General features: G+C 34.9%; 3 protein-coding genes and 1 pseudogene across 3 annotated transcripts; 2 read left to right on the top strand and 2 right to left on the bottom strand.

Annotated features, from left to right (window-relative positions):
• The first annotated feature begins 2234 nt into the window (after positions 1-2234).
• On the top strand, positions 2235-3328 carry LOC147518793 (uncharacterized). Its single transcript, XM_086594016.1, has 3 exons — positions 2235-2255; positions 2382-2732; positions 2810-3328. The coding sequence occupies exons 1-3, from the start codon at positions 2235-2237 to the stop codon at positions 3326-3328; spliced, it is 891 nt and encodes a 296-aa protein (XP_086450142.1).
• A 1826-nt stretch (positions 3329-5154) lies between these two features.
• LOC147518792 (pyruvate dehydrogenase E1 component subunit beta-4, chloroplastic pseudogene) lies at positions 5155-5472 on the bottom strand (annotated as a pseudogene).
• Positions 5473-7330: 1858 nt separating this feature from the next.
• Positions 7331-9667, top strand: LOC147518791 (heat stress transcription factor A-4b-like). The gene is made up of 2 exons (XM_086590532.1): positions 7331-8204; positions 8293-9667. Exons 1-2 carry the CDS (start codon positions 7968-7970, stop codon positions 9418-9420), a joined length of 1365 nt encoding a protein of 454 aa, XP_086446658.1. The 5' UTR covers positions 7331-7967; the 3' UTR covers positions 9421-9667.
• A 5155-nt stretch (positions 9668-14822) lies between these two features.
• LOC147518790 (uncharacterized) lies at positions 14823-15197 on the bottom strand. Its single transcript, XM_086594015.1, has one exon. It carries the CDS (start codon positions 15195-15197, stop codon positions 14823-14825), a length of 375 nt encoding a protein of 124 aa, XP_086450141.1.
• Between the last annotated feature and the right edge of the window lie 3335 nt (positions 15198-18532).

Here is an 18532-nt window from a genome sequence, read left to right as displayed (position 1 = left end):
TGTTGATAAGCATTGATTCAAATAGCTAATCATCATGGTCATCTCGCAATGAAACTTCACATGCTCCACTTGAGTCTCACACCGCTTGATCTTGTAAACCACCCGCGGGGTGTCTCTTAAATCTTGTAAAAATTTAATATCGTTCCACCCACTTGCAACATTTTCTCTTTTTCTGGATCATTTTAGTATTTTAGTGTGTCAACAACGAGATTATGCGCCTTTATCGAATAAGTATTTTAGTACCCAAAGAAGAAATATTATGCATTTGTGTATGCAACTATAATTATAGACAAGATCGGGCATTTAGTGATTCTACAAAGCTCGGTAATCTTATTTTCATGTTTAAAAAGTGATATAAACTTGGAACGATCTCAAAGAAGACTTCAATAGGAAGATCCGTGTTTATAATTTTATCATTTGCAAATAAATTAAAACACGAGTATTATGAGTCGCTACTAAATTATATTCATTTATAATAAGATGCTACAAGACCCATAATAAAAAATATGTATCATAGGTTTCAGTGTGTGGATTAAGGGTTGGCAGATCTAAACTCAAATACTTTGCCTTAATCAATCTATAATAGTCAGATCTGAAATAAGTATAGTATACCTGCGATGTATGTAGTGACGGGGGTTTCAAAACCACATTTGCAAGTGTCACAGTAAACACGACCATGTAGAATTAAAGGGTTCCTCACTGTTGATGGCTTACTGTTGCAATGCTTATTAAGTAAATGTTTTTATGCATTTTCTTTGCATGTATGTATTGATGAATAATTTGATGCTTATAATATAGATGGAAGATCATACATACGATACTGACGATGAGAGTATGGATGTTGTTGTAGCTACATGTGTGGCTACAACGTTGTGTGCTGTAAGATGGTACCACGATACATATATAGATAAATTTCTTACATCCAATCTTGATATTGAAAGAGAGAAGTTTATGAATAGGCTGACTAATAGGAATGATAACGATTGTCGCAACATGTTACGAATGAATAAAATCCAATTTCTTAGTTTGTGTGATTTTTTGCATCGAAAAGGAGGAATACAAGATTCAAAGTTTGTCTCTCTAGAGGAACAGATTGCATATTTTTTACATACCATTGCACATGATGTAAGAAATTGAGTAGTAAAATTTGGTTTTAATCGTTCTGGGGAAACTGTTCATCGTCATTTTAAGCGAGTTTTGAATGCAATAATACGTGTGTATAAGTATCTTGTTAGACGACTTGGGGGACTTCCATATCCACAAATTGCCGAGAATCCAAGATTTACATATTTTAAGGTAAATTTATATTTTTTAAATATGTGTTGTTTGTGGGAACAAAAAGTTTTGTTCTTATTCATCTAAAACTTTTCAACACGGGATATTAGGATTGCATGGGAGCACTAGATGGAACTTATGTCCCTGCAAAAGTCCCACTTGCAGAACAAGGAGCTTATCGTAATAGGAAGAAACAAGTTTCACAAAATGTCTTAGGTGCATGTACAATGGACATGAAGTTCACATACGTTTTAGCTGGTTGGGAAGGATCTGTGGCAGATAGTAGAGTACTACAATCTACATTATGGAGGCAAGATCCACTCCTTGTTCCAATTGGTATGTTATTTACCAATTGTTATTAAAGTACGATATACATATTGATTAGAAATAGATTGACTAATGAAGTGTTGTCATTTTAAATAGGTAACTATTACCTTGTGGATGCGGGATATGCCAATGCCCCTGGATTTCTTGCCCCATATCGTGGTGTTCACTACCATCTTAATGAATGGAGGGGAGGTAGAAGACCACAAAATTTTAAGGAACTATTCAATCATAGGCATTCATCGCTATGCAATGTGATCGAAAGGACATTTGGATTGATAAAAAAACGATGGGCGATACTAAGATGTGATCCATTTTATAGTTTTGAGATGCAAGTGAAGATTGTGCTTGCTTGTTGTGCTGTTCACAATTATATAATGACCATAGATTCAGATGATCCTTTATTAGCTGAGGTTGATATTGAGTTGGAAATCTTAGGGCCAGAGACAAATGAGTTGATCACTGAAATTAGTTATGGCAATGATGATTGGAATGTAATGAGGGACCAGATGGCACAACAAATGTTTGTTGACTATATGGCGTCGAGAAATCGTTAGATGACTTAGTCTTATAGCTTTTCTACTTGAGAATTGAAATCGTTAAATGACTTAGTCTTATAGTTTTTCTACTTGAGAATGTTTTATTTTCTAGTCTATGTTTGGTCAGTTGCAATGTTTCTTGGATTGAATTTATGTTATTCTTTATATTTCTAATTAATAAGCATTTGTATCATGTTGCATGGGAACTCAATGATAATTTTGTATGTAACTTCGAACTATTAGAAATGGAGAACAATCAATCACCGAACAACCAAAAACACCAAAGCAAAAGGAAACTATGTGGTTTGGACAATTGAGATGGATCGTGTATTAATCGAGACGTTTCTTGACCAAGTTCAAAAGGGAAACAAATCTGAACAAGGTTGGAAGCCTGTTGTTTGGACTGTAACTGTTGATGCCATCAAAGAAAAATGTGGAAAAGCAATGACAAAGGATAATGTTCAAGCTCGCTTAAAGACTTGGACTAAGAATTTTAATATCGTGACTGAGCTTCGAGACCAATCAGGATTCGGGTGGGATGACAATCGCAAGATGATTGTGGTGAGGGATGATGGTTGGGATAACCATGTTAAGGTAATTTTCTTAGTAATATAAATTTGCCTTTTATTGTTAAGGTGTTTTTTATTAAATATTGGTTAAATAATTTGCAGTCACATCCCGATGCCAAAAGGTTTAGGTATAAGCCTCTCACAAACTATGATGAGTTAGCAATTATTGTTGGGAAGAATAATGCAAAAGGAGTTGGCGCTAACACAGGAGGAGAACTTGATAAAGCAAGAGAAGAAGTTGAAAACAATGGCAGCATTGAGAATGATGGCCATGAGGACATTAATGGAGAAAATGAAGGAAGTGACAAACAATTGAAAAGAGGTTCGGATGAGAAACAATCTGCAAATAAAAAAGTTTGCACAGGTGATGCCATTGCCGCAGCTGTGACTTCCATGATTGATACATTGAAGTTTATGGTAGAGACCAACTCACGTGCACGTCTTCCCACTGTTGATGTGAACAAGTTATGCCAAGAAGTTAATAAAGTTCCAGATTTTGATCGTTCTCTAACACCACGAGTTGTTGATTTGCTTGCAGCTGATAAGACTAAGGAACACGTCTTTTATGGGCTTCCGGATGATTTTAAGAAAGAATGGTTGATGATGCATCTCAATGTTTAGAATACTACTTTAAAGAGGAGGTTTAAACATTCAAAAATAAAGTTTATAATAAATTTGGTCGGGAGGCCTGTTGGTTTAGAGTACACATTTTTTTTTTGAATATATCAACTTTGGTTTGGAAATTTTGAGTGGCCAAACAGTTGATTTGAGATTCTGTGGAATTTGGAAATGAATTCTGTTGTGCAACCAAACATAGGAATTCCAAATTGAGAAATTTTAACTACTTGAAATTGTAAGTCTTGGAATTCTATTTTCAATTCCAATTCCAATTCCAACTCTAATCTTCTTTAGACATGCCCCTTTTAACACTTTGATGCCGGTCAACAAGGTTTGACTATTAGCCTAGGTTTTTTTTTTTATTTTTTTATTTTTTTCCGATAAAAAAATAAAAAATAAACAAAAAAACAAAAAAAAAAAACACCTATGATAGAATACCAATTATGCCCTCTAAAACCAAAAGTTAAAAAAAATTTTCTTCCCAAAAAAAAAAAAAAAAAACATAAACATAAACATAAACAATTCTTTATTTTCTTGTTAAAAAAAAAAAAAAAAAAAAAAAACACACTTTACAATCAAACCTTGTTGACCGCATCAAGGTGTTAAAGTGGGGAGGCATTTAAATAAATTTTGTGTGTTTTGTGTGGTCCGAATTATAAATAGGGAAGAAAAAAAATTTAAAACATAAACATAAAAGCAATTCCAATGGTTTTGGACTTTTCTTGTTGTATAAAAAAAACAGTGATTTAAAAAAAAAAAAAAAAAAAAGTGGTTAAACAAACGCCCACTTCAACTGGCATAGAATGAAAAACGAAAAAAAAAATAAAAAAAAAATATAGTATGCCACTTGAACACAAGGGTAGTTTGGAAAAGTCAAAAGTTAAAAAGATAAAACTGCCCCTGAATTTTTTTTCACACCACTTCAACTTCAACTAGGGTGTGTTTGGCAACTATGATTTTATATTGGAATTCAGAATATATTTTCAAAAATTAAGAACTATCCTGTTTGACAACCGTTTCTACACTGGAATGGAAACGTCAAATCCCCAAAATCAATGAATTGTAAGTTTCTATAGGGCGCAGAAACTTTAGATTTCCATATATTCATAAATTTTTACTACTTGAAATTGAAGTCTTGGAATTATATTTTCAATTCCAATTCCAAAAGAAAACTTCCAAACAGACCCCTAGAGTAGTTTTGTTTTGTTTTTATTTTTCAAATTACGTGGTCTAGTTACTTTTCATTTATGGAAACAAAAAATCTATTTAGACTCCCTTCATAACTCCCTATCTTACGTGGCACCCAAATTATATTTCTGTTTCCAAAAATCAAAAAACAAAAATAGAAACAAATAAATAAGTAATAACTTACCCAATTAAATAAGGGCGCGACTACAACACATGGCCCACCACAAACAAAAGTTGCGAAGTCATCTCTTATTGGCTGGACTCTATCTTACGTGGCACCCAAATTATATTTATATTTTCAAAAATCAAAAAACAAAAATAGAAACAAATAAATAAGTAATAACTTACCCAATTAAATAGAGGGACTACAATACATGGCCCAAAGACAAACAAAAAGTTCTTGAAGTCATCTCTTATTGGCTGGATTGGAATGATGTGGCAGAAAACAAAAGAATTAAATAACACCAAGAAACCATGAGAAATAAACAAATTCTTCTCTTCTTGTTTCTCTCTCCTCATTTCCCCGATTCCCCACTCTTTCTTCTGCAAAAAAAAAAAAAAAAACACTAAAATGTGCATTTCTTTGGATCTTGTGCAGGCATGAACTGGATTCTAGGAATTGACTGGAAATACGACTCAAGTCATTGAGAGTGCTCTGCTCCAAGATTGCTTCCAACACCACCAGGTCCATAGATAACAAGCAGGAGGATGAACTGGGCTCCTGAAGTGTAGTGTAGCATGCCACAATTGTTTGAGATCTGGTTGAAAGCCAAGAGAAGGAAACCCATGTTCATACCCTCAATGATTGGCCGAATCATGGCATCCCCAATAGGCATACCTGTGAAGGAGTTCTCAGCAATGGGTGTATCAAGAACCCTGATATCACCAAACTTTTTGGCTAGGCCCTGAGTCACCTTGTAGGAGCCTCCATAATGACCCACATCTTCACCATAACACATACACGAGGATCTCTATCCATCTTTTCTTCCGCACCTTCTCAAGAGCTTCAAAAAGCAAGAGTTCATGCACCTCGATAGGATCCAAAGAAATGTACATTTTAGTGGGGGTTATTTATTTATTTATTATTTTTTTGCATAAGAGGAAGGAGTGGGGAATCGGAGAAATGAGGAGAGAGAAACGATAAGAGAATAATTTGTTTATTTTCTTGTGGTTTCTTGGTGTTAATTATTTCATTTTTTTGTTTTCTGCCATGTCATTCCAATCCAGCCAATAAGAGATAACTTCGCAACTTTTGTTTGCGTTGGGCCATGTGTTGTTGTCGCGCCCATTAAATAACTAAACCCAAAATAATAAAAAATAAAAAAAAAAAAACTTACCTATATTGCACGTAAAAAAAAAAAAAAAAAAAAAAATCCCTCTCTCTTGTTTTTGTCAAAACCAACGCCAAAAAAAAATCAAACACACCGTACCTCTTGAATGAAGAACAAAAAAATCATATGGTTCTATTGACTTAAACAAATGTGTAGATGAACTAGACATGAAAGATAATGAATGGTTTGTGTATCAAAATGGTGTGATTGAAGATGAAGATGGTAAAATAGGATGATTTGTTTGCCACACCCAATTCAACTTTTTGATTTTTTTTTTTTTGATTTTTTATTTGTGAAAATATTAGTAAGTTTGTTGATTTATTTATTACTATTTTTAGTTTTAGTATTTAATTAGGCATGTTATTTGTTATTATTTTGTTTATATATTTGGTTTTTAATTTTTGAAAAGAAAAAGTGAGATTTGGAAATGGAGTCCCAAGAGAATTATAGAGGGAGTCTGAGTAGAAAGGCTCTTCTGAAAATCTTTTGTAAATCACTTGGTATGTATCATATATTCATATATGGGAAATAATTTGGAGATATAAAGATAAAAGACTGCCCTGGCTTGGGTCATTGGAGATTTGGAGCCGTGTTTTGGCAGTTTTTTTAGGAGATACAGGACAAATGAACTCGGCCTAAAACTTCAAATTAAAAGTGAAGTCCCCTTTTTTTTTTGTTTTTGATTCAATTCAATGATTCGAATCGTATCAAGTATAAAGAACCACTTGGGCATGTAGAAAGAGTCAAGTACCATGCTTGCATGCGTGAATGCAGTGAGTCTATAGGGGCCAACAACAGCACAGGTGTTAAACCCCACACCGTCAAACCTCGTAAACTGCATGGCCATCTCTAAAACAACATAAACTTCTCGTCTGCTCTACGTTTTCACGTTTCATGCAGGGGCTTTGGGGGTTTTAGTTGGGTTTAAGCATATGGGCTCTACAGCTCTAAGTTACAGAAAGAAAGTGTAACTGTGCGTGTAAACTAGGTTGTTGGACGGTTGGACGTGGGTTCCATTGAACAAAAGTATTGAGGAACCGGTGTGATATTTTAAAGTGCTGATATAAAATTGACATTGTGATTTGTGAGGGGTCGATTTCCCCCTTGTCGTGTTATGTCCTGAAATCTGTAAACAGCTGCTTTTTTCAGTCCGTGCCCACCGGTGATTAAGGCTCTTAAATTTGATTTTAATACTAGAAACTAGAAAGAGTCAACAACAACAACTTGTGGCATGCATCTAAGTCAAACATCATGCATGTATGCAATGACTTTATATATAGAACCTTTCAAATAATCCGTGTCTAATCCGTGTCTAGATGCCAAGAACGTACAGATCACTCTGTCTGAAACAAACGAGACCACTACTAAAATTTCCAACAAAATTCCTATGCCAGATAATCTCAAAGCTAGGCACTTTCCAGGTTCTTTCCAGAATTGAATATGACTTCAGTTGTTAGAATGTTCCGACTTGCAAAGCCAAGTTGAAGTTCCTAATGATCAGGCAAACAATGACCAGACTCTTCTGACGTCTAATTGTCTATTTGATTTCTCCACTTTATTACCAGATAAACATTTTCTCCACTTTTTCTGCCCCTTCTTAAAATAGAACAATTTTGGTTCAGTATCCCAATTACAAAAGTAGCCCACATAAAATAATAACGATATTTCTTGATTGGTTTAGTTGGTGAGCCATTTGGTAGTTTCCATAAAAAAATAGTTAAATTCGTTAAACAAAACTGACCAATTATCTTTTTCTGTCGTGTTTTTGAGGCACAAAACAAACTTTTTATTTCTATATATATTTCCTGCTGGCGGCTTTACGGATAATCGAGTCCTGCACAAAACTGATTGACTTGTAGAAGAAAATTTATTTTCCTTACTTGCTCTCCAAGGTTTTCATCAAGTTAGGTTTTCAAATTCCAACTCTCAATTCATTTAAAAAAATCCAATCTTTCTTCCATTCCCACACCAATTCTCCTTTTCCCCAATCAAATTTAACTTATTAGTGGAAGATTGGAAGTGTGCTTTGCTCAATTGGAAAGGGGGCTGGTTGAATTTTTGAGAATTTGAAGGAATTGTTGATATGGTTTTGTTTGGTGCAATTTGAAGGGTGTTGGCGTAAAATGGATGGGTCACAAGGGGGGAGTGGTTCTTCTTCTTCTTCTTCGAATGCGCCAGCTCCGTTTCTTACGAAGACTTATGAGATGGTTGATGATCAGTCAACGGATTCTGTTGTGTCGTGGAGCGTGACGAATAATAGTTTCATTGTTTGGAATCACGCCGAGTTTGCGAGGGACTTGTTGCCTAAGTATTTCAAGCATAATAACTTTTCCAGCTTTGTTAGACAGCTCAATACCTATGTAAGTATAACAGACTTAATTGTTTTTATATATTTTTTTTGGTACTTCAACTATAAATGTTAATTAGAATTATGATATTATTATTCAGGGTTTTAGAAAAATTGATCCTGACCAATGGGAATTTGCGAACGAGGATTTTGTAAGAGGTCAGAAACATTTACTAAAGAACATTCACAGACGGAAGCCGATACACAGTCATTCTATGCAGAATATTGGACAAGGGGTATTGAATGAATCAGTAAGGCAAGAACTTGAGGAAGAAATTGAGAAGTTGAAAAATGATAAGGCCTTGCTTCTTTTGGATTTACAAAGACATTCACAAGAGAAAAAAGGAATGGAGGTGCAACTGGAGGTTTTGGAGGGGCGTTTGCACCAAATGGAACATCGACAGCGCCAAATGATGGCCTTCTTGGCTCAAGTTTTGCAAAGACCTGGTTATATACCAAGTCTGATGCAGCAGTCGGAACAGAATAACAAGAAGAGGAGGCTTCCTAGTGCAGATTACGTTTGTGAAGAGGCTAATACCGAACGGAATCAAATAGTGACATTCAAGCCAGTGTTGGGAGAGTGGTCAGATGCTCCTCCTATGCTGGTTGTGAATGCAGAACCATTTGAGAAGTTTGAGGTCACCTTGAATACTTGGGAAAATTTTCTGCATGGGGTTGGTGAAGCTTCTGGGGAAGATATGCACTGTGTTGGAGGAGCTGCAGCCATTCTTACTGACATGCGAGCATCATCTGGGGACACAGACATGAGCATGCAGCCACAGTCGCCAAAGTTACTTTGCTCTTCACCTCATTCAAAAGATATCCATTCCTCCCCCGAGTTGGCAGAATCAACGAGTTATGTGGAAAGCCCAGTTATGTCTTCCCTTCAACTAAATCCAGATGTTCGTCCTAAAGATTTGGGAATTGATGTGAATTCGAAGCCTGCTGCTGCTACTACTGAAACGGAGTCCCCGAAAAATGAGGAACTTAGGACTACTTCATCTGCTGTGCCTACTGGAGCAAATGATGTTTTCTGGGAACAATTTCTAACTGAAACTCCTGGTTCAGCCGAAACACAGGAGGTCCAGTCAGAAAGAAGGGATACTGCGTACAGAAAGAGTGAAAGCAAGCCTGTTGATCGCGGTAGATTTTGGTGGAACACAAACATGAAGAACATGGATAACCTTACAGAACAGATGGGACAGCTTACTCCATCTGAAAAAACTTGATGTCAATGGCTTTGCCTTTTCAACTTCCGATGTCTCAATCACTGGCTGTAGTAGAACCTAACATTGAGGTATGAGGGGTTTGATTTTGTAATATATGAATTCACTTTTTGAGCTTATTGCATTCTTGTATAGCAGACGGCATACTGGCGCGTTTTGTTGTTTTGAAGAGATTTCTTTTGTTCATCTATATTGGATTTGCTATGATGTTTAGGGAATTTTGTTCATCTACAAGCATTTGTTTAGATTATTAGCCTTCCTATTATTTTTGAATTTCCATGGGTGTGTATGTGCTTTTCCATATATTGTTATCTCTCATACCGGTAAGGATATGTTGTTTGAAAATTAGCTATGAGAAGACGTAGCAGTGTCATATACCTTGAGACGGAAGCCACTTGAAGGTTTGACAAGTCCTACAAATCTAGAATCACATATATGAGGGTGTATGTTTTGGGGCTCAAACCTCAAGGGGCAGTGAAATTACAATCTCATAGGCACAGCTTAGTTTTTCTTCTGATAAATGACTTCAGTGTGTGTGTGTGTGTGTGTTTTGACGTTATATTGATGGGTTGGATGGGTTACTCATTGACATTACTTAATTATGTTTATTATGAAATTACTCTTTTTTCTTTTTGTTCTTTCTTTCTCTTCTTTTGGTTGGTAGATAGTGTCTTGTCAGTCAGTTGTTGTTGTTGTTGTTACTTAATGTTGTGCTGAAAAAATCAAGTTGCCTGCATAATAATTTAATTTAGTAAATTGTAAAACAAGTTGCCGAATGTGTCTATCCGTCTTTTTTACAATGATGTCTGTTAGATTTTTATACTATGATTTTCAACAATGTTCAGACCACACAGCCCCCCTCACTCACACACACCTTTTTCCTTCCTAGTATTGTTCAATTGGCCATACCTGGGCAGGTACAAAACTCCTAAAGGATAATATTTCATACCTCTTTGAGGCTTACACCTCACCTGGTTGATGTAAACCACCACGTAGTTCTGAATTTGCTAGCTTTAGTTATTTCATTTTATGGTATGCAGTTATGCACTTATTATCGATCAGTATAACAGCTGCCTGAGGTGGATATATGGATGAAATCTGCTTTGCACTTTTTATATACGAATTTCATTGTATAGAGTTTACAATATATTTATGTTTTTGTTATCTTAAATGTATTTCTCAGTTCTCAACTTTTCGAGTTCCCCCGAATGAGCTGAGAATGTACCAAAATGACTTTCTGCCCACATTATTACCACATCCAGACATTCTGAGTTTGTGACTAGGGTTTGGTTTGGTGTTTATACTTTATAAGGTTATTGGGAAATAGGAAGGGTGTAAGGTTCTGGGTGGATACAGGTGATAGAATTTGTTTGTGGAAAGAATAGTGCTTAGACAGAAATTTCTCTCTACTAGTCTACTCTCACTGTGATTGAAGCTGAGTCATGCAAGCCTATGCTTCTGAGAGAATAAAAAAGGACCATCTTTTGGAACTTGAACTTTTGTTGGATATTGAGTGGCAAGGACACTGATATGGTTGAGGACCTCATCATATGCGATTCTGATGAGGACAAGGCTGGATCCTTTCAGGTTACTATACAAGTTGTAGGTTGACTGCTGGGGGTTTGTGACACTGTGAAATTCAAATTTGCATTCTTTGATTCCTTATTGAGCTCCCCGGAGCAGCTCATGTTTCGTTTACCTTCTTTAGTTATCTGGAATTTCAAATTTTCTTCCAGAGTTGCGTTCTTTGTTAGGTGTAGCTGTAGGTGAGATTCTTGTGTAAGGATAGGTAATCCTTAGGTATTTGTGGGCGAATGGTGGATTGTTGGATTTGTTCTTTTGCACCTCTCATTCTTTTGGAGCCTGGACTCGACTTGTTCCCCTCTTCTAGTGCCTATTGGGTCATATGATCCATGATTAGAACCATGGAGAAGATGTTTGTGTTGGGATTACTTTAATCCTATATCTTTAAAATGCTAATCTATTATTGATAAAAAAAGAATTAAAAGAAAAATACCTTCAAAACCAGAATTAGAGATTGACACAAAGAAAAAATTTCCAAAGCTGAATCCAAAAAACTTAGTCTTCAGTCTTTTAGTAGTATTCACCACACAACACACTACAAAACACTTTTGCTTTTCTTCTACTTTTAGTTGTACTTTTCCTAAAAAGACTAATGGTCCCTTTCACTAAAAAGTTATTCTCTTATATAATGAGAAACTTTGAGAATACATAAGTGTGTGTAGTGGGATCTACTTAAGATTCCAAGTCTTATCTTAAAGATGACAAGTTTTGTCATACAAGTTTTTGTTATTGATATACTAAAACATTTTTAATATATATATCTTTAATATGAAAATGCCCATTAACAAATTCATATTTACAATAAGGCCTTTGAAATTTTTAAGAAAATCATTTCCTACCATTAATTATATCTAAGTCCATCTACTTTATTTGTATTCACAATTAAACCATTGGGAATTTGTTCTTCACTATCACACCCATGTTTAATTGACCCAATGTGACATTTAACATCAATTGAGCATTAAAAAACTATTTCTTATACCGGCTGGATTTGAGCTCAATTAGTTATGTCACAATTTCCTAATACATAACTCCGTAGAGTGGTGGATCCTTTATTAGAATTCGTAATTCAAGACGTCCTACATTCATTACCCAAAATGTTAAGTCTAGTTTATGAATAAACTTTACTTTTTAACGTCTCAAAGTAATAAATTTGAGACACAATGAATTTTCACAATTCCTCAAGTCTAGGGATTAATTGGTAGAGTGAGATTTGCACACTAATCTTAACAGTGAATTTATAGTGTGTTCTCACTTTGATCCCCTCAATATCAGTCATGTGACTACACCAATATACAAACTTAGAGTCATACTCAAATGATTGAGATATTATCATCCTATCATATAGCAGTTATGTATATTACAGTCTTATAAGTGAAGCGTCCGACTTCACCACTAACTGTGAGCATTCTAGGTAAATAGATACAATCAAATCTCCCGCATATGACTCTTCATATGCTTGATTGTTCTAATTCTATTACCTATGGAACTTATGGTTTCATCATATGATATTAGTTCACCCATATGCATAATAATAAGATTCGTGTATTTAATTAAACATCATCATGTATAATCAATAAATGTCCATTAGCTTTGTAAATGCCAAATATCCTAACAATCTCCCACTGGCCTTCAAAGCCATTTAGTAACCATTCTAAAACCCATAATATTTATATAAGGGTTTACGCATATTTGGTCCTCATAGACTATATCATTCATAATGAATAGTGTATCATATACATATAAGACCAATAACATAGCCATCTTACCTTCAACCTTCTTGTAAAACACAAGGTCCTTCCATCTTACTTTCAACCTTCTTGTAAAACACAAGGTCCTTCATTACATTGATCAAAACCAAACGATTTGATTGTTTGATCAAAGTTTACATTCCAACTTCTTAAAGCTTGTAGGAACTGTAAAGCCTCCAAGTTCTAAAACGCGGTCTTTACATCCATTTGCCAAATCATATAGTCATAATGAGCAACAATCACTAGAAGGACTATAATGGATTTTTCATGGCTACTGGCGAAAAAGTTTTCTCATAATCGATACCCTCTTTTTGAGTAAATATTTTTTCCAACAGTCTCGCTTTAAAAGTCTCTACCTTTCTATCAGCTCCTAATTTTTGAATAAATACTTATTCTTAATAGGCTTAATATTTGGCAATGGATCAACAAGTTCCCAGACTTTGTAGGAATACATAGACTCCATTTCCGATCTCATTACTTCAAGCCATTTTTTTGAATCAATATCAGAAATTGCTTCTTCGTAGTTTATAGGATCTTTATCCTTGTCATCTGATATAACATAGAAAGTTTTCCTTAATAATAGGGTTAACTTTTCTGGAAGACTATTTGTCCTCCCACTATGACGAAGTACTGGAGTAGGTTTAGGTGAACTCTGAACTTTACATGAAAGTTTTATCGAAATTATAAGTTAATCTAGATTGACTTATAATTTAGATTGAACATAAATAGGAATATTTGCTGACATTTCTAAGGCTTATCTCTAAAAAGATATAGGGAGAGTTTGAATAACTTACCATAGTCCAAACCATGCCCCATAAGGTTACGTTCTTTCGTTCTGCAATCTCTTTTTGTTGTGGAGTTATTGGTGCACTTAATTGAAACAAAATCACATTTTGCATTAAGTTACCTTTTGCTTTCACATTAATAGGCCCATGTACATCTGTATGTACTAACTCCATTAACTATGTGGCTCTTGACCCCTTTACTTTAAAAATTCTTTTAGTCATCTCTCATTCTAAGTAAGATTACATGTTGAGGAAAATTATAAAGGGAGTGAACTTAAAATCCCATCTTTCACCCAAGCTATTAATCTTATTCAGATTGATATGACCAAGTCTTAAGTGCCACAAGTTTGTTGGATTAACTGAAGAAAATATTCTCTTTTGAGGTAATAACGTATGATGAATTACTAATATCAATATAATTTATTTCTAGCATAGAAGAAAGTAAATAGAGACCATTTTCCAAAAAAAACAGAGGCAATAATCTTTCTATTTAATATGATTACAACTTTTGAATCAAATGAAATAGAATATTATATTCTGACTTATAAAGTGTAGAAACATAAACCAAATTTCTCCTTTTCCCTGGAACATAAAAATAGTCTTCTAAAACCAACATTTTCTTTTCTAATGCTAAACAATAAACTCCTATTGATACTGTAGCAATATTTGCCTCTGTCCCTAGTGCCTGGTACACCTTTTCTTCATTCATCTTTCTTTTCTTTTGAAACTCCTGTAACATTTTACAAAAGTAGTTAGTGGCCTCTTATTCCACTTAACAGGTGTCAGAAGGAAAAACCAACTCTTTGGTTTTAAGAATAAAGGATTGCATACCTTGTTTTTGTTTTTGTTTCATAGCCAGATACTCCCTACAGTTCCGCTTCCAATGACCAAACTTTTCACAATGGTAACAATTACCTTTTGCTTTAGCCCTTCAATTCTTCTCCACTCCCCTTTTTGCCCCAAGGGCAAACTTTTTACCCTTTTTCCACTTGCCTTTGCCTTTCGGTTTAGGCTTGGAAACACCAACATTTTCTGAGACCATTACACTCGGCTTAACCTTAACTAAGTCTTCAACCTGCTGCAAAGAGTTCATTAACTCTGGCAGTGTCAGATCCATATTGTTCATGTTGTAGTTCAACTTGAACTGATTAAATGAAACTGGCAAAGACTGAAGAATAGCATCAACCTGAAAATTGGTGTCTATTTCAGCACCTAGGATCTCCAACTCATTGACATAGCCAATCATTTTAAGGATATGCTCCCTAACTTGAGTCCCATCATCCATTTATGTATTCATCAGGTTTGCCATTGCAATATGACGTTTAGTGCGATTTTGTTCGCCAAACATCTCTTGCAAATTGGTCATGATCTCAATAGCTATACCAAAATTTTGGTGCTGGTGCTGGAGTACATTTGGCATGGATGCTAGGAGATAACACTTGGACATCTCATTGGCCTTTTTCCATTTTTTGTACTCATCTTTCAACCTTGCACTAGCATTGTCTGCTGGTTCAGGGGGGCAAGGGGTAGTGAGAACGAATTTGTAACTTTCAACAGTCAAGATAATGTTAATGTTACGCTTCCAGTCCACATAATTAAGACCAGTTAACTTGTTCTCTTTCAAGATAGATGCTAAGGGACTGAAATTTGATTGAGACATATCTAGAACATTTACATATACACAAAAATTATTATAATGCATTTAATATTGGTTTTAGGAATTTAATAAACCAATTACCCGCTTATATAATAAAAATACAACACCCTCCATATTGTATCAATAAGACAAATATAAGCAATAGAAATCTAATACTTATGAATAATCTCTTATCCGTAGGGCATCAAAATTATTCAACTTAATCAGGCGAGTTATACTAGACCCATCAATTTTACATACATGTAATATGATTTCCATTATTATTCCTTTTGCTACTAAAATATAATTGCACAAACCGTAGGGCTGTTAACTATATTTCAGCCAAGTGTACTATCATCATAATTCATTAATGTAATATCGAGATAATGAATCTGTAAGGGAAAACACTCTCACTAGCCATATATGAATTTTTATTCTTAAGAATAGACAATAAGCAAAAATATTTTAGCATGCAATTAATTTATCCGTATGAATCATATTAATTATCACATCTAAAAATATAATTCCTATTGAATTGATAACGGTGTAGTAAGGGATTCAATTTGTAAATTAAATGCCTTTACCACTTGCTTTATATAAACCGAGGGTATTAACAATTAATGATCAACATATATCGACAATTCTTAATATGAATGTAACATTATGTATATGCCACTAATTAGCAATGATATACTACCTATTTAACGGACCATGCATCTCATGCCAACAATAAATAAGTGTAAATATATCATTGTGATACTAAATCAATAGTGGATTAGCTAACCGCCAGTATCATATACATATTGAAATCCTCTGGTACAGGTCATGTATGCATCTAACTGAAACATCATATTAATTAGCATGCAATATGTGTACCTTAAAATTGCTAATAGTAGCATACCATAGCACATGAATTTCAACTGTTACTTTACCGTTAATATATTGATAAAAGCATATTCAGTTATCTCAATAATGAAAAAAAAACGTTAGTCATGTTTTCTATACAAACTTTAGAAGCCTTACAAGCATCTCCTACATGTGTTAGTAGATAAAAGTGTGTTGACCAAATAGTCTACTAACTAATCACTGTTTCCGTCCTTGTGTTTTTTCCTTTACTAAGAATTAGTACACTTTGTATGCATGTGAAATAGTGCATGGAAACTTTTTGCTTAAAGTTTAAAAAAGGTCTTTGTTAGTATTATTACATGTCAATTCTCCATCACAAACACAAACGTAATTACTTACTATTGCTTTATTTCTTTACTAATAAAATGTTTTAATTGTGTATGCATGTGCTGGAAAAGAAACATTGCATGCCACATGTCAAGTCCTTATACATCATCCATGTATTTAGTGCAAAGTTTTCATGTGTTATAACAGGACAAAACAAGACTAGACATATAGTTTACTATTACTGACTGCCCAAAACTAACTATATGAAACAATGGTATCTGTCTTTTAGTGAATAGTAGTTTTGTCCTTTAGTGCATATGATATGTTTTACATCAACAAGTAAATTGGCACTTCAGTCGAAATAAGACTTTTGATCATCTAGATTACAACCACAGTACCACTTCTACAATAATAAAAATAAAGTTTTATCACGTAACTGAATCGCATGAAAATAATAATACCCAGCGGAAGCAATCATATATTACTAATATTGCATGCACTATTTAGTATGTGATATATGTCACCCTCTTTTCTTTTATAGTATGTATTAATACTTAAAAAAAAACTTTTATTAATTAGAACATACATATATGAAATTACCTTATGTCATATATATTTGTACAATAAAAAAAAAATTCAGATTTGATTATTCTATTACAAACAAATCAAAAATAGATTATAGCATAACCTGACTCTGATACCAATTGTTGAGATTACTTTAATCCTATATCTTTAACATGCTAATCTATTATTGATAAAAAAGAAATTAAAAGAAAAATACCTTCAAAGTCGGAATTAGAGATTGATAATAAAGAAAAACTTTCCAAAGCTGATTCCAAAAAACTTAGTCTTCAGTATTCTAGTAGTATTCATCACACAACACACCACAAAATACTTTTTCTTTTCTCCTACTTTTAGTTGTACTTTTCCTGGAAAGACTAATGGTCCATTTCACCAAAAAGTCATTATCTTATATAAAGAAATTTTGAGAATACGTAAGTGTGTGTGTAGTGGGATTCACTTAAGATTCTAAGTATTATCTTAAATACGACAAATCCTTGTCATACAAGTACTTGATATACTAAAACACTTTTAATATATATCTCTTTAATATGGAAAGTGCCTGTTCCGGCCCCACAAATATAGCCCAATAAAAGTCCAATTCAATACAAGCCCATGCTCAAAGCCCATCTATAAAAAAGTCCACGCTCAAAGCCCATGATCAAAGCCTACATACCTACACGTAAAATCAATATCAATTACGCACATGTTTTGCGAGTCAAACAACTTCCACCAACTTCATCCCACGACAGTTCTCCCGCCAGTTCTCCAACTTCATCCCACGAGCTGACAGTTGTCCCGCCAGTTCTCCAACTTGGTCCCACGAAATGTCCCGTCCCGGTTCTCCAACTTCGTCCCCACGAGCCGATTTGTCCCGCCAGTTCTCGACTTCATCCCACAAAGCCGACAAATGTCCCGCCGGTTCTCAACTTCATCCCACGAAATGACGGTTGTCCCGCCAGTTCTCAACTTCGTCCCACGAGTCGGTTGTCCCCGGCCAGTTCTCCAACTTCGTCCCACGAGCTGATAGCTGTCCCGCCAGTTCTCCAACTTCATCCCACGAGCTAACAGTTGTCCCGCCAATTCTCTAACTTCATCCCACGAGCTGACAGTTGTCCCGCCAGCTCTCCAACTTCATCCCATGATTGGACAGTTCTCCCGCTAGTTCTCCAACTTCATCCCACGATTGGAATATTTGAGAACGAGGAAGTAACTATCACCAATCCTACCTATAAAATCCAACCTTCGTCATTTTTCCAGAACTACGCATCGAGACTTGATCCCAAGTAATATATTTGGTTACGTAGGCAACTTCAAAACCAAAGTCCAGTCTCATCTTTTCCTAACCACCATCTCCTTCACCATTTCCAAAAAAACATTACTTCCGACCTTCAACTGGTGTGTTTTGGCAAATCTTGCTGAAACATATTTGGCGCCGTATGTGGGGATACCCTCAACCACAAAACAAAAGTTACGTCAATGGCTTCTAAAAAACAAACAACGGTGAAAGTATCCCTTTTACCGCACAAGTTCAGCATTCACCTTCTGCTGGGAATTCACTTTCCAAGTCCAATGGTCCTCGCCATCTCAAGGGTGGTAGAGTGGGTATTCATGTATCCGATCCA

Source organism: Coptis chinensis, chromosome 2 (assembly GCF_015680905.1).
Source record: "Coptis chinensis isolate HL-2020 chromosome 2, ASM1568090v1, whole genome shotgun sequence".
Taxonomy (NCBI): domain Eukaryota; kingdom Viridiplantae; phylum Streptophyta; class Magnoliopsida; order Ranunculales; family Ranunculaceae; genus Coptis; species Coptis chinensis.
Note: the sequence above shows the minus strand (reverse complement) of the source record. Positions and strands in the feature narration are given on the sequence as shown.

Coding starts and splice junctions, on each gene's coding strand:
- LOC147518793 (XM_086594016.1), top strand. CDS start 2,235: ATGTTTTATTTTCTAGTCTAT. Junction 2,256..2,381: donor TGTTTTATTTTCTAGTCTAT/GTTTGGTCAGTT, acceptor TCGAACTATTAG/AAATGGAGAACAATCAATCA. Junction 2,733..2,809: donor GTTGGGATAACCATGTTAAG/GTAATTTTCTTA, acceptor AATAATTTGCAG/TCACATCCCGATGCCAAAAG.
- LOC147518791 (XM_086590532.1), top strand. CDS start 7,968: ATGGATGGGTCACAAGGGGGGAGTGGTTCTTCTTCTTCTTCTTCGAAT. Junction 8,205..8,292: donor TTAGACAGCTCAATACCTAT/GTAAGTATAACA, acceptor ATTATTATTCAG/GGTTTTAGAAAAATTGATCC.
- LOC147518790 (XM_086594015.1), bottom strand. CDS start 15,197: ATGTCTCAATCAAATTTCAGTCCCTTAGCATCTATCTTGAAAGAGAAC.